The sequence below is a fragment of the Montipora foliosa genome, chromosome 2 (genome assembly GCF_036669935.1).
Source record: "Montipora foliosa isolate CH-2021 chromosome 2, ASM3666993v2, whole genome shotgun sequence".
NCBI lineage: Eukaryota > Metazoa > Cnidaria > Anthozoa > Scleractinia > Acroporidae > Montipora > Montipora foliosa.
In genome coordinates this window covers 43,097,164-43,119,113 of record NC_090870.1, presented here as the reverse complement: position 1 = coordinate 43,119,113, position 21,950 = coordinate 43,097,164, and the positions used below count along the sequence as shown (strand labels likewise).

The 21,950-nt window shown below is 39.4% G+C and overlaps 2 protein-coding genes and 1 long non-coding RNA gene across 3 annotated transcripts; 1 reads left to right on the top strand and 2 right to left on the bottom strand.

The window, feature by feature from the left end:
• Positions 1 to 32: 32 nt before the first annotated feature.
• LOC137990824 (cytochrome c) lies at positions 33 to 5,375 on the top strand. The gene is made up of 5 exons (XM_068835936.1): positions 33 to 157; positions 2,035 to 2,127; positions 3,269 to 3,431; positions 3,810 to 3,857; positions 4,820 to 5,375. The coding sequence occupies exons 2-5, from the start codon at positions 2,044 to 2,046 to the stop codon at positions 4,852 to 4,854; spliced, it is 330 nt and encodes a 109-aa protein (XP_068692037.1). The 5' UTR covers positions 33 to 157; positions 2,035 to 2,043; the 3' UTR covers positions 4,855 to 5,375.
• A 4,801-nt stretch (positions 5,376 to 10,176) lies between these two features.
• On the bottom strand, positions 10,177 to 14,232 carry LOC137993177 (actin-related protein 2/3 complex subunit 5-C-like). Its single transcript, XM_068838877.1, has 4 exons — positions 14,003 to 14,232; positions 13,662 to 13,734; positions 11,874 to 12,050; positions 10,177 to 10,686 (listed from the first exon to the last, which is right to left on the bottom strand). Exons 1-4 carry the CDS (start codon positions 14,140 to 14,142, stop codon positions 10,624 to 10,626), a joined length of 453 nt encoding a protein of 150 aa, XP_068694978.1. The 5' UTR covers positions 14,143 to 14,232; the 3' UTR covers positions 10,177 to 10,623.
• LOC137993178 (uncharacterized) lies at positions 12,278 to 13,624 on the bottom strand. The gene is made up of 2 exons (XR_011121824.1): positions 13,475 to 13,624; positions 12,278 to 13,329 (listed from the first exon to the last, which is right to left on the bottom strand). It is a non-coding gene; the product is annotated as an uncharacterized lncRNA (long non-coding RNA).
• Positions 14,233 to 21,950: the final 7,718 nt, after the last annotated feature.

Below are 21,950 nucleotides of genomic sequence, written 5' to 3'. Positions count from 1 at the left end.
CCTTGTTAATTTTGAGCCTGCGATTATTTTGGGTCACGAGATCATGCGCTAATTACTTTCTTGCATAAGTCGTGGTGACGCAAGCGGCCTTAGTAGTTTCACGTTGTCGCTAGTGAAAATCTGTGTAGTGTTGACCGGTTACATTTGATCTTCAAAGGTAAGTTAAAATCAGGCGTATCTCTCTGTAAACTCGTTAGGGGATAACCTATATTTTCTGCAGTGGATTTTCTGAGATATTTCTAAAGTCTCTGAAACAACGATGTTGATTTTCCGGCCCATGCACGTGAACAATCGCGTGGCTTTTACCGGCTTTTGGTTGTTTTCAGTGTTGCGAATGAAATTACTTCTTTCTGTGACTGTCTCCTCGCTTCATACATTCAAATCTATACACCCTCGAAGTGCATTAAAATTTTTTGGAGTCTAGAAACGTTTTTCGGGTGAAGTTTATCATTGGCGACTCGAAATGCGATGATATTGTTTCGACATTTGCCAACAAGGGTAAACTTTCAGGAAATGTGCGGAAGTTCACATGAGTTGTATAGATTGCGCAATTCTACGACGAATCGTGTAGACTCTTCCTGAAGATGGATTCGGTTTTTCTCTATATTCTTCCACATTATCATAATCACTGATCCTGTTCCAACAGATATTCGCATGTTGGCCACAGTTGTGGATGTATGATGAAATTTTCTTGATCAAAGTTTACTTGTTTATATTGAGTAGAAAGAACTAAGGAAAAGACACACGTTTACGACCACCTTGTTAATGGGCGTAAAAGTAAATGTAATTTAATTTCAACGATTGGTTCCTGTTGTAGCAAGTTCCATTGTAAATCGTTATTTTTGCCTATGGACAAAATAGTTGTGGTGAAGGAATATGGTAGCCAATGGTGCCCAATATTCCTCCTCTTTGTAAGCCATAATAATCTTTTCAATATACTGTAGCAACTGTGGTCCAATCCATTGATCAGGGAATCAATTCCTTCCAGAGTCTTTCTTCCCTTTTGTCAGTCCATTTACCCTACTTGGGTTCAGATGAATTACAAAGGGCGCTTTCCTTTTGTCAGAACTGGCCATCCAGACCTGTCAGTTTGGAAAGAAAATGCAACAGTTTGAAGGAACACTTACATGATAATCCCTTGCATTCTTCTGGTGGAGAATACACTGTATATCTTCCTAAAGGTTTGTTAATTTGAAGGCGTTGCAGAGTTAGTCCTGCCAAATGCCTGGTCTGTCCGGTCAGTTCTGTCAAATGGAAAGTGTCCTATTTATAGAGAACACTAATAGATGATTCTGTATTCTGTTGAAATTAAATTACTACACAGGCAACATTTAAAAAGGGGTTTCGTTCCTTCACCCTTTCTCTCCTAAGGACGATTGTGAATATTTTTACTCTAACACCAGATGATTTTACTCGTCAATGGTTGGCTGCTTCATATATGTAATCGCATGGGCCCGAGGGCAATTACGGATTAATTTCACGCGCATTTTCAAAGTTCTCACAAAATTGCCTGAGTCGCAAAGTGACGAGGACAATTTAGAGAACTTTGAAAATACAAGTGAAATTAATCCTTAATTGCACAAGGTCATGTTACAATTACATGTTTATGATCACATGAAGGACAAAATTACTGATGGAAGCCGGCATCCCAATGCCGCGGTAAACGACAGTAAACTCAAGTGACAAAGCCGGTTCAATGAACACTTACAGCAAACAAGCTCTCTTTGGGTTAAATTTCAATTATATAAATTGTTGCTGTCAACAGAAATAGCACTGGAAATGTATTTTATATGTTGACAAAAATCAGTTTAATCAGAGTCAGAATCTGGAAGAAAGATGCTTGCTCTGTATAAACAGATGTTAACCAATCAGGATCAAGTAATCATGCTCTCTTGATTACTAAGTGCCCTCATTATAAAGAAAAAATGCCCTCTGTCTCAACCAATCAGCGTTCAGTAATTTTGCCCGGCCTGTAGGGTTAGGTCCACTAAAAAACCCTTTCCCAATAATAATATGAAATCACTTTCCTTGCAGGAAAAAAAAATGGGTGATATACCGGAAGGAGATGCCAGTAAGGGGGCTAAGATATTTAAAACAAAGTGTGCTCAGTGCCACAGTGTTGAAAAGGTGAGTCATGTGGTGTAATTTTCCTGTGATAAAAGGTTTAAACGCCTTAGCAGCTTGAATGTTAATTGCTGGATCAGAACCCCAGGTTTTGAAGAAAATGTCCTTTCAGGCTTTGTAGAATCTATTGGACAGAAATTAACCAGCTAACTTTGGTTAACTGATTTTGGAGTCAGATATTTCTTGTACAAACACAAGTACATTGTACTCGCTTCTGGTCATGCAAATGCTGACTCAATTCAATTTTCTCTACCTGTTCTCGAATTCTCGGTGTGAGGTCATTACACTTTCCTCCAAAGCTTAAGTTCCCCATTTGTAAACTGGCCTGCTTTAAAAACTGTGAAAAAAGAATTATGGTAATCTGGAACTCATGAAAAAAAGCCGAGGTATAAATCTTGTGCATAAGCAGGAAAATTGTGAACTGGTGGAAAAGATTCTGAGCTGGATCCTTAGCTCATGGTCTTGTGGCCAGACTCAGGTTGCACAAAACATGGTAAGCGCTAACCAGTGTTGAATGCCATGGAAACCTATACATTTTTGATACCTCTTAACCAACGTTTAGTGCTAACCTGGCTTTGAGGAACTGCCCCCAGGGAATTAACTTCATGGCTGCAAGGTTTGCTTCAATGTGTACTTGTAACTTGTAATGATGTGATTTGTCAAGGAACATTCTTGAAAGGATAATGATTGTTTTTCTTTTAGGCATTCACAGCATTTGACTTAAATTTGCTTAATATAGCTCCACAACCAAAGGTTGCATAATCTCAACTTAGTGGCTCAGCTGGATGAACATGGGACAACTTTTTTACTGCAGAAGGTCACATATGCCAACCCCGGCTGAGCCAAGTTACTTTTGGAATCCTGATAATATGGGGAAAATATTGTCTTTGTAATGTTATTTCAAATGTACATCTTATGAAGTACTTCTACCCAGAAAATAAAACGTTTCTGGGTATTTTTGTGTGGAATTATGACCAGGCATGAGCAATTATTTTTTGTTATCAATCATTGTTACCTGTAAATTACAATATGCAGCCTGGGGTGTCATTATTAGCAAATGCATTGGACTCCCCAAACCCAAACTTTCTCTTTATTTATCCAGTTGGTCAATTACTGATTCTGTTTTGTAAATGTTTATTTTCAGGGTGGGAAACATAAGACAGGACCAAACCTACATGGCTTATTTGGACGTAAGACTGGACAGGCACCAGGTTTCTCGTACACGGAAGCAAACAAGAACAAAGGGATAACATGGGGACCAGACACATTGTGGATTTACCTGGAGAATCCAAAGAAATATATTCCTGGTGTGTATTTAAAAGACTGTGGTGGTTGTTGTTTCTTAGCTATCCTTTTCCAGTCTTTTTTGAGCAAGAGTCAAGGCATAACTTACAGCTTCCTTGTTTTCTTTCTTGCTTGATACAGTATACCGGTAATCTTTAAATAGGTCTTGGAAAACCTCAGAAGATGTGCAATTTTGGAAATTCAATTTTCCAGGCCTTAATAGTTGTGGAATTTAAGTATAGGTTGTAAAGCCGTGAGCTTGATATTCCTTATGCTAACAATTACATGGAAGAAAAGGAACCCTTTGAAACTACCTCACAGGAGACATTTTTTTACAGGCTTTTAAAAGCGACTTTACGGTTGTGAGCTTTTTTATTGAATTTGTCATTTTTTATCTATAGGCACAAAGATGGTGTTTGCTGGTCTTAAAAAGAAAGCGGAACGAGCAGGTAAGGCTGAATGCAGGCAGAACTTAAGGGTCCACAGAGGGATTTTTGGTGTGTTGCTAAGGAAGTGAAATGTTACTTCCAGTGACTGACGTCATCATATCATGAGCTGACCCACTCACAAGCAAAAGTCACCACACGAACTGTTATAAAAGGTTTTTCCTCGCCCTTCCTCGCACTCATTCTCAGATCAACTGCGCATGGGTAAACAAACTGACTTCCGGTTTGAGAAAAAGTTAAATTTCCAGTGGTCTTTAAATTGAATTAATTTTTTTTTACATGTTACGTATCACCCCCAAATACAGAATATAGCTAAGCATTGATTTTTTCAAATGATCTTTTTTGAAAAAGTTATGAGTATTTCAGTATCTTTTATGTCTTTAAAAAGAAGATTTTTCAAAAGGAAAAGAAAACCATGCTTGGCTGGATGCAAAAACGAATACAAATTATCAAACCACCGATTAAATACTCAAATTGCGTAGCACGGAGACAAATTTAGAGTTTTCTTTTATTGGTCACGTGACCATAAACATGGCATGATGACGTCATATTTAGGGTCACTGGCTTACAAAAGTTGGAAAATGACCAAAATAATGCTAAATTCTCTCAAATTACTTAACCATTACATCCTTAGCAATGCACCCCAAAAAATACGTCAGTGAGCCCTTAAACTCTTATGTTAATACAGAAAAAGGGTTGCTATGCTGTAGTAGTTTCCTAGCATTGGACATTTGCAGAGGGGAAGAGAAGGTCATGACAAAAGTTACACCCTGACCTCTAGGTTTTATTTTATAAGGATGATAAACAGCAGGCTCCATCTTGCATAATGTTGATTTTTAAACAATCTTAACTGTTTGGAAGTGGGTGTTCTGTCCTTTGACCTCCCTGATGATTTTCTTTTACTTTAAAATTGTTTTGGTTCCTGACAATAATTTATTTATTGTATGTTTTTTCCTTTTCTGCAGACCTGATTGCTTACTTGAAAGAGGCAACAAGCTGAAACAAGTCGCTAATTCGTTAATTTTGACTTGCAATTAAATAGACAGTGTCTTTTTTTACTGAGATTTTACAAAGCATACATATGACACACTTCGGTTAAGCCAGTGTAGATCACTGGTCAGGAATATGTGTGCATTGTTTTACCAAATTTAAGAAATACTGGTATTGAAACAGGAATTCTCAAGACTGCTTGCTTAATTTGCTGATTTGGTTTTAAAAAGCTGTGTGAACTGTTACTGGCATTTGTTTTTATTCATGTCTGGTTTGTTGTGCACAAAACTGCTGTCCCTTGATGAATTATAATAATGGACAAGAGATACACCAGTTGAGGCCTTTCTCATTTCAGAAAGGGGAAGGTTTATTCTTAGTGCAAGAAATAAATAAACAAGGCAAAATCTACTGTACAAAAGGTTGTAGTAATTCATCTTGGTGAAGTACAGTACTAATTAAAAAGTTATTTGTTGTCTCAATTAGTGCCGCACTCCTACTTTATTATAGGAGAAATAAAACCATTGCCCAAGACTTCCATGTATGGTTTCCCCTAGTTGGATCATTGAAACTCTTTCACATTTTGCATTGCATGATAGTGTAAATACTACCCAGATTATACTGGGTTGTAAATGATGAGATTTTTGCTTGTTTCTGAAAGACACCTTTATCTGGTAAACAAGATAATCTTTTTAGAGAAATCTACTATTCTTAGTTTGATGCTAAAGTGGTACCCATGGAAAGATATGGTGATTGCCTAGAGCTAAGCACAGGCCTCGTTACAACCTGTTCGATCAGTCTGCATTATACTGATAAACTGAAGAAGAGGGGAGGTGAAAGGTAGAGTTGAAGCTAGTGAAAATCATGCTTTCAGTTTTATCCGGACTTTTTCTCTGGTCCCAATTTTGTCATGAATATTTATCAGTCATCATCAAGATCCCTAGCCATATTCTTTTTAAAACTACAGCGTTGGAAAGTAAAGTAAACGCGAGTTTGTTTCTCTTTCACGGCAAAAAGCAAAATAAAGCAGCGCTTGCACACGTCGTAACTAATGTAGAACTTTCGAATGAGTTCTGATTGGCTTAGAGTTGCTTTGTTGCTTGTTGGCTCATTCGGCAAACAAGCTACACTACGTCACGAATGTTTATTCACGATCATCATGTTCTTAGCTTGAAGCGTAAGCGATCCGTTCTTTCGATAAAAGAAAAACAGGCCATAATTTTGCGATTAGAGAAAGAAGAAAAACGAACCAATTTGTCAGCTGAATATGGCGTTAGTAAACGGCAGATATCTGATATCCGCAAGAGCAAGGAAAAGATCATGGCGTTTCCCGACACGTGTACGGGTATTCACAACGGACAGTGGAGATGTAGACCATATTGTTTTCCAAACGATTAAATGTCGCTTTCTTAATGTAATCAGTTTTTGTTCCTCATTAATATTCATATTCTCGATTATCCGGACCCTCGATTATCCGGACTATTTCGTGTAGTCCCAACGAGTCCGGATAATCGAGGTTCGACTGTAGTGTAACAGCTCCCGTAACCTGATATCGTTTTGTATTGTAACAGAGAATGCCCAGTTGCCAGAGGTTTTTAGATTAGACCGAGGAACAAGGAGCAACAACTTTTTACTTTGACCTTAAACTACGACTGGAACTATACGGCTCTATTAAGCTACTTATATAAATGACAGGGCTTACTAGTACCACGTGATATCACTTCCCGTGTGACGTCACAAATGGAGCATTCCAAAATGGGAAGAAGTTCCGCTTCATATAAACCTTTGACAACAAATTGATAAGCAGAACTACATCAATCATGTTCTGCTTTGTTTTGCTACATTTGTAACTTAAATGAGGAGAAATACTGCTTTTTCTGAAGTCACGTGACCTATTTCTCTTAATTACGTGATAAGTAATTGTAAGGTTAGGCTAATTCATAAATAGTACCCAAAAAGTTAGAGATTGATACCAAAACAAAGTAGAAGGGAAAATTTTATTCGTTAGCATCCAATTATAGGTCACGTGATCTGGATTTGAATGTTGTGAACGTTCTGTGCATTTAAGGATGCTTAATAGAGGAACATGCCAAATTTCAGTAACGTTGAACAACGGCTTAACCAGGTGAACCATGCCTTAACATGCCAGCTATTTAAGTTCAGCTTATTAGCCCTCATCCAGCAATCAATCTCACGAACACAGGCCTCGATTTGTGCCACTGCAGAAGCCTGTCCCACAACACTGCAAGAGTCAAAGGACAAATATAGCTGGGAATCATCTGCATAAAAATGAAACCCCATGCCATACTCCCTCACGATATCTCCCAGTGGAGAGGTATAAAGCAAATATCATTATCAAGTCAAGTGGAGTCAAAAAATAAATTGAATATGTTAACAGTTCTAAGGCTAAGTCACTCAAACAGCTTGTCACGTATTGAGACCGATTTTCTGTTCAAGGTAGGCTTAATTTCCTTAATGAACAGCATTTCATAGACCACATAATCATAGCCTGTTCCAGGTTCCCAGATAGTCGGGCCAAGTCTCCACTCATTTTTCGCCCGCATTTTTTGTCCTCTATCCTTACCATCTGGGAGACTGGAAAAGGCTAACATAATCATGCTTGGTTGTGCATTTCTTTAGTACTTTGAAGAGGTCGTCAATGGGGATGCTTTTGTCAAAGCCATGTTCAAACTCCAGCAAGTAATGCTCAACGAATTTCAGGACCGTGACTTTTATTTCTCCAAGTGCCTTATGAACTGAAAATGAACTGAAGGTAAAACACCTTACGGAACAAGGGGTAAAGAAGCGGGAATCACATTGCATAAATCAGAAATATGAGGGGTAACAGGCAAAAAGGACCACCTCAGTTTTGAAGTTATTGCTTGCTGTCGCTCAGTTGACCCATTGTTTTTCTGGTTATTTTTAATTTCAAAACTCATGTTATTACATTCACGTGCCGCGCCGTCTTAAGTTTCTTTCTGTGTTCATTGCGTGTCTTTTGTATGACTTACAACTATAGACGATATCAATGATTGATTCTAACCGAATGGGACACGTACGGTCTCGCGGTCTGTTCCTCGTCCCACATCCTCGCGTCGCTAGTGTCACTTTCTAAAACAAAACACCGAAAACGGGGGTTTTCTACTGTTTGTACACGCAGCACCCTTAGCGAAACCTCGGTCCGGATGTCTTTCGCAGTCACGCCCCTGGATGATTTAGTCCGCGGGTTGAATTTGTTCGGAAGCCCATTTCCCGGAAGCCTCTATCTTCCATATTAACTCTTTGGGTCAACCCTTTTAATTTCCCGTATCTTTCTATTTATAGAAGCAACTCGCAGGGGGGGCTTTAGTGGGTGTTTTCACAATGGCTTAGGCCTTGGCAGAGGTTGACTAGCAGTAGAGTTATTTTCATAGAGTTATGTCGTAGAGTTAGAGTTAAGTTTCCAAAATCCTGAATTCAAAATTTTGGAAGGCCTAAATCCTGAATTTAGAAATACAAAAATACAAAAAGTATCCTAAACATACATAAAAGCTAACCTTAGGCCTAATTAGGCCTAAACAAAAGTTTAGCTTTTATGAATGTTGGGCTTCCAAAATCTTGAATTCAGGATTTTGGAAACTTATTTAACTCTAACTCTACGACTCTAACTCTCTATAAGCCTGGTATAAGCCTCTATAAGCCTGGTGGTTTCCTGAGGTCTCCTCGCCTAACAACCTGACATAACTCTATGAAAATAACTCTAAGAATAGCTGTCCCCGCCTTGGCAGGATTGTGCTCCTGAAAGTAGCATATTATGCTACTCGGCAGTGCTCGAAATTTTGCCAAATTATGCTAAAATTATGCCAGAATTCCCAAAATATGCTCTTGATTTCCGAAATTATGCTCACAAAATGACGTATATTCTGTACATATAGTCGCGCAATAACGACACCGAATGTTGGAGTCGTATGGCAGTTGTGCTAGCTTAGACAGTCCCCACGTGAACCACAGTACCAGACTCCTCCAAAAGGTTAACCGTGCACGCAGAATTCGCCAAAAGAGGCCTAGTAACTAAGCATGTCAGAACAAAGTCAATTGTTGGTTTTCATTGACGTGATTAACAGCCATATTGGCAGTGCTCGTTTAAAACTATGCTTTTTTGCTCCAATTGTGCCAAAAATCATGCTAGCACAATCCGCCAAGGCCTACAATAGCCAATCATGAGAGACCTATGGTCAGCCATATATTTCTTGACGTATGTGAACCACTTCATGTCTGTTCTCAGTCACTTGCGTCACATACGTCAAAATATAGTTCTAAAAATTGAAAGATACGGGAAAGGGGTGAATCAAGCGTACAATACAAATGGAAGCTTCGAGCAATGGGCTCTTGATTTGTTCTTTCAACTGCTGGTTACTCCACGAACAACGCGCATTTCGTCGACAGCTACAAATCCAGCTCAGCTGCTTAGTTTCAATGCCCTCATTATAAACCAAGGGAAACTGACAAAGCAATGAGTGGAGTCGGAGCGGTTTTCAAGAGTGTCGTCAAACCAAAACCAAAGTAATTACTTTGGCCAATCAAAAAGGATGGAGACAATCCAGTAAACCAATCGAAACACGAAGTAATTACACGTAGCCGACACAAAGCGCGGGAAAATATGCGAGCCACGATTTGTTTTGGTTTCAGTTCTGATTGGTTGAAAAAATGGCGCGAGAACTTTGAACCAATCACTGAGTGAAGTAATGCAAAACCAAAGCAAGTCGCTAATTACTTTCGACACTCAATTGAAAATCGCTCCAACAGCGTTGTATATTTTTATCACTGAATCCGGGGCAATCAATTCTCACGGGGTGCTGAGAATTTTCGGTTCGGACGATGGAAGAACAATTATTTCGATGAGCCTAGGAAAAGACTTGGATGACCATTTGGTTAACGTGCAAAATAAGCGTTTACATATATTATGGACAACCCTTAACATTTGAAAGCGGGGCAGCACTTCAAATGTAAAATCAACGATATCTTATCTTCATCTTCATTTCTAATATGACCGTGAAAAAAGCTGCCTACGGGTCACCTTTTTAGAACTGAATTTAAAGAGAGTTTTTGTAGTTCGAAAAAAATTAAATAACCGCATGCTGAAATGCGCGTCATGATTTCGCACAAATACGCACCTTTATATAACAAGCAATTCTCAGGCTAAATAGAGCACTCTTGTCTAGTTTTCGGTCGGGATTTTACAGTACGGATCATCACCACGGAAAGGGTCCGTTTCCTTATTTTCCCGTACTTCCACAACGTCGGGCCAATATTCCCCAGTACGGCCACCCCTTTCATGAAAAAAAAAAACCCGATAGAACACTCCAACTCCTTTATTTCAAACAGAACTTAAATGACAAGTTTTTCAAAACAAACAGATGACATTAAAAATGGCTTTTCAGTCCCCGAAAAGGTTTTTGGGTCTTTCAAGAAAAGGATCCTTGGTCCTAAATACCACAAAGGTAGTTCAAGGACCAATCAGAGTCTTTCTGTGATGGTGCTTTTATTCATTTTAATTTTCCTTAGTGAATTGACAAAAACAGATGTCTCTGTGATTAAGGGGCAAAGAATTAATTGTCTGTTCAAGGGATGGTCACAATCAGCAATAATTATAAGAGGTTTTTTGTTAAAAAAAAAAAAAAAAAAAACAAGATAATTATCACAAAAACCATTTCACATGAACTTGAAATCCAACGTTTTTTAAACATTATCAACTGCTAAGAAAATTAATATATTTTCATTAAAATTGACTTTCTTCATTATTTTATACATTCTTTCTGTCAGTCAAAACTCTGACAATAGAACCCAGGCCACTCACAGCTAGAACCTGCGATAGAGAAAATGAATATTAAAAAATGTCAAGTTGCAAAAATTATTGTATATGAACCAGTACAGTGAAGACATTAGGCTACAGCAGACTTGGTTTAGCCCTTTCATGCCCGGCGGCCCCCATTGAGGAGTAAAATAGATGAGTGTCACTTGGGGGGGGGGGGGGGGGGGGGGGGGGGAGGGTTAAGCAAATTGAAAGGCTGATGCTACTTTTTTCTTGAAAGAGCAAAGAAAAGACATGCTTTGGATATACCACAAACACAGTCTTGAGAATAAGCCACACTTCTTCTGTTTAGATTTTGGGCCTTATTGTAAACGTAGGTGCAGCTTACCTCCAAGAATGTCTTTTTTGGATGAATATGTTGCATGGTTTGACTTTGGGGTTAGCATTATTTTTAGGTTAAGGTAAATGCAACTGTTTATCTACACTTGAGTGTTTAATCAACAGATCTATGCTGGGGATTGAAGATAACCTGCAAATACAGCTGACTCACTTCACCCACACTGCTTGAAGCATTTGGGCGAAAGAGTCAGCTGTACTCAAGAATGCTTAGGGCCAGGCCTAACATCGAACCTCACATGAGACAACCTAAATGGTAGTTCACGTTGATCCAAATTAATTGTGGGGTCAAAGCTCTAACTTAAACGTTCCCTGGCTAATGTAAGAGGGAGCCTTTTGTAGATTTTACTCTGGCTAATGCCAGATAATTTTACTCGCTGAATGAGGCTGCTTTAGATATGAATGGGTTAACAACATCTAGAACCACTCAAAAACATGTCCCTTTTAACCCCCTTGTCACCTGAGAACAAGACTTTTATGGATTTTACTGTGGCTAATGCCACATGATTTTACTTGCCGAATAGGGCTGCTTTAGGTGTGAATGGGTTAATGTCCAACAAAATGCAAAAGTGAAAAATTAATATGTATTATCATACAAATTTTTAAGTTATGAGTTAAGTTCAACTCATGAGAAGTCGATATTTCTCATAGCCTCGATCCTTGCACATTCTAATCTGAGTAGAACACATAGAACGTGTTGGTCCATCCAAATACAATTTGTCAAACTTAATTGAGTCAAATGTCGGACTTATTATGAACTTAATTCGTTCAGACTATTTAGTTACCCTCATGTGAAGTGTGAAGTTTGGCCTAGACCTTACAACCTAAAGGAAGTTGCTGCTTACCTTTTCATGCCACGTAAGCAATAAAGCACTTGATCCTTCGGTTGGTTCAGCAAATCCTCGGTATATATACTTCATCAAGACATCTTGATCATTTTTGTCCAATGTGTTGACAGCTTTCTCAATTTCAGCCGCCTTAACAGCAGTCAGTACTCGCATGACTAGGGCAAATGCCTTGTCCTGAATAAAGGAAAGCAAGTTAACAAGCTGAAGTCTGAATATGCGGCAGATAGTCCTGGGACATCATTAATGATAAGCACATGCAGGCACCATTTTCACGATCAACTATCGTCAACGCTGATTTGGGCCTTGACTGGACACCTTCACACATTTGCACATCACTTTGTCACAAGAGTAATTGGATAGCAAGTGTGCAATAATTTCATGTGAATGCTTTTCTTTCTTCACGTATAAAAATCTAACGGATCCAACAGCTAAGGCTGTCAAATCATTAACTGCACTGCCACAACATTCTTGTATTTTGTCATGGACACATTCTTTTAAACGTTATTGGTAGCTGAATTTCTTGACATGAAAATAAATTACCCAGGAATTAATCATGAAATACTTGAGCAATAATATTATTACTCCCTGGATTGTACAATACAAAAACTTACTAACACTCCCTAAAGAGGGCTTTTCAGAAATAAAATGGAATGTGAATTAAGTAGAACTCAAATGCAAAACTCTATGAGATCAAAATGAGACAAAGGACAAATTATGGCTGTAACTTAGACTAAGAATGACTTGAAAGGGCAGTGGCAAAAAAGTTAGCCCTCAATTGAACAGAGTCACTTAAGGTAGATTTCCACTACCCGTGTAAATTTTACGTATGTTATCGATGTGAAATTGACTGACTTAACATGCGTAGATAAAATACAAGATATAATACGAACGGCTTGTGTTTAACGTAAAAGTTGAAAGCGGTACAACTTCTATGTTTAATGCAAGCTGTTCATACAATCTCTTTCCTTTTATTTACCCATGTAAAAACAGTCAAATTCACATGTGTAACCTACGTAAAATTTAGGTGACAGGGGAAATCCACCTTTAGATTAAGAGAATTGTCTTAACTGTTCAATAAGCTGACTGCTCGATAATAAAATGTTATTTGAACCAATCTACACTGGAAGATGAGATTCCAATATCAAGCAGTTTATAACACTATGGCTTATTGCATCAAAGCCCTAGCTCATGCCAAGTAACACAACAGCGGTTGTTTTCTTATTGTTGATTGTGCTTAAGATAGCGTCTGCTGTGATTAACAGAGAGGTCTCCATAGAGTGCAATGTCTTGTTAGTCCACCTTGTTTTGTAGATAATCTTTTGTTTGGCTAACGCAAGGCATAATTTAAGTGCAAACCTTTCACATACTTTTGACAAGATGGGTAGGAGAAAGGTCTAATGTTATTAGCTTCCTTGTGATCACCTTCCTTTTTAATGGGCAATACCACAGCTTCCTTCCAAAAAGAGCAAAAATCTACGAGTAACGCGGCCTTGTTGTGCAAAATACCAATGACCACCCACTGATCGGAATTTGCGATTAAAAAAACTTCAAAAACCAAAACAAAAGTTATATTAAGGATATGAAAATGAAATGTTCACCTTGAACAATAATATTTATATTCTGACTGGCAAAGCTTGGGACTCCAACTCTACAAGACCCTAAATGTGCCCGACCCCTCTCAACAGAAATAAGATCCAAGTGCTCACACAGTGTATGTACGCGTTTGTTTAACGTGTGTAAAAGCAAAATCAAAGGACTAAGAGGAAGTGATCCTTTCGCTTTTACCTTGTCCGCTTGGTTCTTGGACATGATTGGTGCATTTGTTAAAACGGCCTTTAGTGCTTCTGCATTTTTCTTCCTTTAGCGGTGTCAAGGTCACAAACATTAAATATATCCACGTCCTTCACTATTTACCCTGAACTGACAGTAAACTGCAAGTGAAATCAGAAAAAGGCTGCAAATGCTCAAAAGTGCAAAAGTGTGGTGTGCAAATGGTCGAGGAATACACAGCCATAAGCAAATATACCGATCGATAAACGAGTGCTATATGGAATATTTCAGGCCTTAAGTAGTTTCGAGGATAAACAAGTTTCTTAAACGTGTTCACAGTCAGCGTACAAGGATACTGCAATAGGAAGTTGTTCACTTCATTTTCATCGGGACCGCTTTGTCCAGAATCCTCGTCTCCTTCGTCCTGGAATTTGTTTTCATCTAACTCGTCAACGTCCACTCCTCTAAACTTCGTGGACTGACTGGACTTTGCCATAAGAAAGAACAAATTTTAAACAAAAATTCCGAAGCTCTTCTTAAAATTTCTTCAAAATTCTCACTCCTTCCTCCCTTCCCATAATGCATTGAAGACGATGATTGATCCAGGCCCAGCTTGTCGGCCGCTCGGCTCGAATGAGAAATCGAAGAGAGCTGAGTGGATCACCATCGTTGTAGGGAAATCAGGTGAATTCAACCTCGTTTCCAGGGTGTTTGTGTCGAAAAAGCCGCTTAACATTATTTTAAGTTATTTTATTATTTTTTAACTTTTTTTGCGAATAAACCTTTAGGAGCCCATCACCCGGAGCGTGCAACTTAACTACACTTGTGCAACGGCGTTTTCACAAGTAAGGTTATTTTTAGATTGAATTTCCCGCTAATGAGACTACCACAGGAGCCCGATGACTAATTACAAGAAATTAAGCTGACGTCATAGGGTCACCGAGCCGTAGAACTGACTTTGCTTTTTGACCTAATTCGCGGGAAGGGCTAGTCTAAAAATAAACCTACTTGTGAAAACGCCGTTTCACAGACACTGTATGGAAGTTGCACGCTCCAGGATGGGCTCCTGCCTTTAATTAGTATTACCACCAAAAACTAAAGCACCCCATGGTAAGTAAGGGAGAACTTGTATTATACACCAAAGGTGCAGGGCGAGGTAAATAAATCATGTTTTCCTAAATGAAAAAAAGCAACGAAGCCGCCCATTTTGCACAAACTCAAGGAAGGGTTACGTTTTTGCAAACGTTGGCCGCGTAGCACTATATATTTCAACAGAATTAACTAATGTAGGGTAATGTGAAGTGCCGTTTTCTACCCATGTAAACCATGTGAGCGTTAGCCCTACTAATGGAATTGGGCCCACACAAAGTTGAGGTTGATAAACTCTTGACAAACAAACCTATTTTTGAAGGCAAAGATGATTATTCGAGTGTATTTATTTTATGCAAAGGAATAAAAGAATAAAAAATAATTGATTACAATCCACATTATGTAAGCTAAGCTTAAGACTCTTCCGTGCAAAACGGGACGCAACGTGTTTGCAAACAACTCCCAACATTGTTTGGGTGTTTATAAAAAAGGAAGCAGTGGTTTGGGCACAGTGCTAGAGAACTCATGCCGGGGTTCCTAAAAAGCGCTAAATGATCTAAACCGCAACAAAACCAACTTAAATTGCAAACAAGTAAAAAAAATAAAAGCAACTTTTCGGCAACTTTTTGGCAACATTTTAGAAAAAAACTTTTTAGCAACTTTTAGACACTTTTATCGACAGCTTGTGACGAAATTTTAGCGTTTTTTGGGGGCTGTCAAGATTTGCCCCCAGCCTTTTAGCTTCCACAAAAGGATTAATCGACACGTGTTCAGATTAATCAAGCCCTTTATCTGCACATGGTCTTCCGGAGGCTGGAAAGACTTGCCGTGTGATTACCGCTGACCTTTCGTGAACACCAATAGACCATGATTCACGATGTGCCGCCATGTTGGATTTGCTATTATCATGCAAATTAGTCTACAACACTTCTGAGGGGCAAACAACATCAACTTCGAGATGTTATAACTGAACATCTTATGCCACAACAGATGATTTGTTTTCATGTTCATTGAATGTTTATCACCTAAGTAAATAAAATAGAATGATTTACACAAGTTACTTCGACGTTTGTTTATGTGAAAAATGATCAGCTATCGATAACAGTAGAAAGTCAAAAACTGTCAAAGGGCAATCCAAAGATAACAAAATTATTATAAAAAGGTACTTAATTCAAAAATTACTAAATATGGACTTTTTAGCATATTTTTATTTCAATATTTCGACGAGACGAGCCGATTTTCCTCCGCAATTCGCCCTTTTTTCCAATGTTTGCCTCCAAGCATAACACCGATGCTAATTTGGATAGAACAAATTAGAAACCACACATGGCGGCTTATCCTGAATAAGGCCTATCCGGACACTATCGGTAATTGGTATCGGCCAGTCCTGGGGCCCACACACCCGACGCTTCAGTTGAATATATGTAGCCTGATGTTTGGCGTTTCGAAAAGAGCCACCATAAGTGTCGCGAAAGAAAAAGGTAAAAAAAATAATTTTAAAAAATGCTATAAAAGACCAAACAGTTCAGGTTTCAAACTACTCCCGGACCCGACGCCATACTACCGCACAATCACTAAACTGCTTGCAGCCCCACCGAAAGATATTGAATTTCGATCTTGCATCACGCGAACCCATTTGGAGCGCCCACCGAGTGGTGACGTGTTTATTCTTGATGTGAGCGAGGGCTGTGGGAAAATATAAAAGAAACAAACCACGGCATGAGGCGAATGAGCTTTCCACCGTTTGGAAATGATATGTGGTCACTGATGGTTGAGCGGGAGGGGAAGGTGTTTCAACAAAGTTCTACCAGGGAAGTTTAGAGACATAAAATTAAAGTACAAAATGAGTGGTCTTAAAGTTTCAAAAATATGGAAGACGAGGTGTTGTCAAACATGCAACCGAAATTACCTGTTCGGAGGTGTAGCGTGAAAGACTTGCGCGCTTGGCCAAGAAGAAAAAAATGTCATACGCTGGTGCGACGCAAGTCCAATGTAAACACGTAATGCTTTGTTGGTTTTAAATTTCATGCTCGTAAAGCAAAAATTGTATTGGATTTATAAATACCAGTATAGTATCGACAAATTGTTTACAGGAATCGTGATACCGAAGTCTCACTCCAATGATAAGTTGAGTTTTTATCCCTTGTTGTTGTTTGGGTTGACGTTACAAAAATTCTCTGCCGAAAAATTATTATGAATCGTCAACATAGCAGTAATTGGGTTTGAACAAAACACTGACCCCAGGTCGCAACTGACCCCCATAATGACCCCCCTACTGACCCCCTATAAACTCAATGGGAAAATGAATTAATGCTTACTTAAGCCACAAAAAACCCTTTTTAAACATCATGGTGTCACAGTCAATGATTAAGTCTAGAAGCACACCATTGTCAAAAGGTTAGGGCTTACATGACGTAGTAATCGCGCTATCACAACAATAATCGAAAAAAACTACACCTTCTTGTAAAATGGCGTGCTTAGACTTACATCATTGTACAAGAGAAAATGGAGGGGACAAAGAGAGTAGGACTCGCAGGGAGACGGTTTGGCCGGGACTTATGTTCATGTCCCACGGAAGAAGTATGTTTAGACGCGCAGATAAGTCTTTGTTGGTTGTCAATAGGTCAGGAAATTCTGTCTTCAGAGACGATCAGCATACAGTCTGGCCTCGCTCTATGCGTTGCTTTGGCTGAAGATTAAGAGAACTTAATGTACAGGCGTGCCGGTGCAAGGCTTGATGAATATTTATTTTCTTTCAAACATTGGACCGAGGACTGGCACTGCAGATGCGGACGTCTCGGAAGACTCGCACGCTCGTCCAAAAATAACTTTCGTGGACATGACATATCCAAAGGGCTGGATCAGCGGGAGCCTCCCTCTCTGTCCTTTCTCTTGATATTTGTGAACAATGCTGTTTAAAAAAGGGATGTTGAGGCTTAAGAATCAGCAGGTATTCATTTTCCCAGTGCTTTTATAGGGGGTCAGTAGGGGGGTCAGTAAGGGGGTCAGTTGACCGGGGGTCAGTGTTTGTCCGACGAAACCCGCAGTAATTTAAATCTCATAATGTCAGTCGTGGAGAACAAATAAACAGTTACTATTTTCATTTAGTCAATCAACACGATTTCACGTAAAGTAATGTTGCAAATAAATGAGTAAAATAAAACATTTGTCATATCTTCTCGTTTGTTCTTATCGGTCGTTGTGGAACATCGAAGGCGGGAACAAAACGTCTTCCATGTGTGAAAACTGTAAGGGCCGATTTACACGGTCCGATTTTTGTCGCATGCGACAACGGCTTACGACAGGCCCACGACATTGAGTTACGATTGTTGTGTTACGTCAGCAAAAAGTCGTAGCATTTAAAACATGTTTTAAAACGCGGCGAAAATCGTAAGTCAATTTCGATAGGCCTGTCGTGAGATTGAGCATGCGACAAAAATCGTACCGTGTAAATGGCCTCAAGACCACTCATTTTGTACTTTAATCCTATATCTCTAAGCCGTCCCGGGTATAACTTTGTTGAAAAATCTCCCCCCTCCGCTCAACCATTCAGTGACCACCATATCATTTTCCGCCAACCGGTGGAGAGATCTTCGTACACATTCAATCTCATGCGGCGGTATGTTTCTTTATTTTCCCAGGGCCTCGCTTTCAACATCAAGAATGGCAGGTCACAAATCGGAGCGCTCCAAATGATCATCGGGAGCAAATCCGGAAATTCAAATGCGATCGATCATTCTTTTCGGAGGGCAAACACAGTTTAGTGAGTTCGGTTTTTTAGGTTTTTTTAACAAAAAGTGAATTGAATTTTGTGTTGGTTCTCTATTATGCCTAGACGGTTTCAGTTCTCCCTCAGCAAAAAACCGCTTCCAGTTGGCTGTTAGAGCTGCGTTCAATGTTTTATAAATTTTTTTTTTGTTTTTGTTTTTTAAACCGTATAGCGGCAGCCAGAGGTGCCCTAGTATGCTTTCGGTTTTAACTTGTTTGAGGCTGCGCCGTTGCTACGGTATTTGCGAACGACGATTAGCGACACAAGTGTGTTGACGTCCCGTTTGGACATGTTGTTATGTGTTGCTGGGATTTTTTTGCGCGAAGTTTGAAACTCGTCAAACGTTTGAGGCCAACAGCTCCCAACATTCTTTTGCTCTGTTGATCGCCGAAGCTAATCGCAAAAATGTTGGCTCCGTTTGACTGGGCGTTGATAATCAATTTTGGATGGAGCAGCTTGCATGTGTCTCCTACAGTGATGAATGGTCAATTTCAGGTAAATATGAGTATTCCGATTTTAAAAAAATTGCATTACTGATGCATATGGCATCTTCGAAAGGCAAAGTATCTTTCGTTCTTCTTTGTTTGTGTGTCATCAACCCTTTTGTTCCTCGAGCGGGGCTTAACTTTATTCCTAGCATCGAGTAACAGTGCTCACGGCACACACACACTGTTGGAATAATCATCTCACGACTTCCGTTTGTTCGCTCGACCACTCTTGAGGTGTTGTACTCGACTGTTCCCTTCGGTCATATGCAGGTGTTTCTTTCGCATGCCGTTTTTTGTCTGCTTCCAAAGCGACTGGCGAACCCACTTCAATTATCCGCGATTAACTACCAATTATTTACATTGTGTCCACAGCACCGACGTCATCTATGAAGAGTCCCCGCTTAATACCCCTGTCCACCAGACCTCTACCGAGGGCACACCATTAAGTGAGCCGATATGGTTAGAACTCCATTACTTTAAAAAATACCGTTCTTCTATTCTGGTGCCCACTTGGTTACGGTTCAACACAGGTTGTGTATAAACTTCGAGATCAGGTGATTTAAAAAAACAGGCGGCACTTTTTTTTCTAGAACATACCACTCTTCCTAGGACTTCTTTGTTCGATAACTGTGATTAATCTCTTTTTACAAGGCTAAACGTTTATTGGCCTCATTTCGATTGCTGCAGATCTTAATCGGAGTAATAATAGACCTTACCATGTGTTCCAAAAACAACCATGCGCGTATGAAATTGCCCAGTCGACCTGTGTAGGAACCGTGAAGATTATTTCCCAATTTAGGTTGGAATACATGGCAAGCCTTGTACCCACCAGGCTGCTCCTGTGCTCTACTGCGCAGTTCCCAGACGAAATGTCATTGTCTTGATCTTTGGTTGAGAATGCCATTCCATTGTACCTTCCCGAAAGCGAGTTCACCTGCTGGACCTAAAAGTACAGAAAGTCTCAGCCGTTCACTATTCTGCATGATTCTCTAGATGACGACCAGACCCAAAAAAAAATATTCAAATTGTTGACACATTCTTCATGGAATACTTTCTTTCTTGAAATATTAATTGGATATGAAAATTATAATGATTGGTCATGTCGCAAAAAAGAGTTATCAGCATTACTTTAAGACCGTGGTTCGGGTCTAGCTCGTGCGGATTCCAGGGTTTAATATTTAATCTAAAGCTAGGTTTTCTATGTGTAACATTTTTACTTCCTTTATTTTTGTTTTAAGAAAAGAAGTGTATTTTTGAAGTGCGGAGGAGCAATCACTTCTTTCGTCATTCAGTGGTTTAATAAGCAAACATGTCATGCCATAAATTGTAGAAGCATGACAAACTTGAACTAAACCCCACGGTCAAGTTTATAATTTGCGTTCTTGTCTTCAAACTGCAAAAGCTATTATTAAACCGTAAAAGCTGATGCTCCGGAGAAATAGTCCAAATCCAAACGGAGAACATTCCTGGATTGATTTGCCAAAACGATGGCTTTTCTTGCAACTCCCAGCCAAAAGCTCGCCATCCAAACTTCCAAATCCATTTTAATAATATTCACCAACCAAGATAAAAGTATTGTGATCCATCGCAGCCTCTTTTTGGAAAACCGTCACAGCCTCCACCGTCGGTTTTTGTGATAGCAATAAAACTCCAAACGCTTCGCTGTTCTCGAGGCTGACTAGTGTACACACCATTCGCTGTTTATACAGATGGTTGTAAATTGCCGCTACAATCTTGTTGGACACTACAAAAGAAAAACCAGATAGCAAGTATTTTTGTATAATGTTCAGTAAATGTAATGTTTTATAGCAAGATTCATTGTTAGTTTATGCCACAATGTGAAGTGAGTGATAAATTACGAAACTGACAAAAAGCTAAGTTTTGCGGACTCCGATTTGACGTTTTATTCATGTGAGAAAAAGGTGATCACAGACCTTGACAGTGAAGCTTTTGTCACATTATATGCTTTTACGTTTCACCAATAAAATGCTCCTTCTTCCCCCCTAAAATGCCGTGGTCTCCCTCCAAAAGGTCACATCAATGCTCAGTTAATGCTCATTACATAGGCTGATTAAGATGAAGGTTTTAATTTCTTAATCTCAACCAGGTGATCTGGTGACGTAATTCGGAGGACTGGGAAGAAAAATTTTAACGCCGTATCCCCCCAACCGCGCGCGGCCTTCGGTGTTGTTTCCAAACTTCCATGCAATATTTCCATCGCCAAAATACTCAACAGATCATTCCGTGTTTACCACATTTCCGGTTACTGTAGTATGAACCCCCGACATTCAAGTAGCAACCGACAAGGATTGACCTCGCCTCTGTTCCATGCTGATTCGAAAAATAAAAGGGCCGCGCGACGGTCGGAACATGAGCAGAAAGGTCTGGTGAAGGGCGGACTGCTTGTGGAGATACGGCCGCAAGGTTTTAAAATTTTTCTCCCCACTCCTACCCGAATGACAGGCACCAGATCACTTGGAACCTTTCCACGCAAAATATAAAGGTGCTCAGCTTCACAAAAACCGTCAAAATGTACAAAACAAATGTAGTATAATAAGTTAACAATATGATGGTATTTGTTGTTCGTATTGCAACGTAAGTGATGTATGCAATGTAATCTCGTTAAGCATGTCTTGTCGCACTTTGTCGTACTGTCATTCATTTCTCTGACTGTTTTTTAAGAAAATAGAAACTAAAATGCTCGAATAATGCTTAAGGCTTTTGCACTCACAAACAAATGCTCCGAAATGCAGAAAAATCTTAGTACTGACAGTCGGTTATGGCAGAATCACACCATATACAGAAAGCTGACAGAGAGCTAACTGGCTAGGGTCATACACACTGCCACTGAGACTATAAGAGGCCGGGACAATTGCTCTGTTTGAAGAATGACAGGTACCATGAATTTTGTCCATGCTGGAAACGAGGATTTCGTTCCTACACTTCAGTTGCGACAGG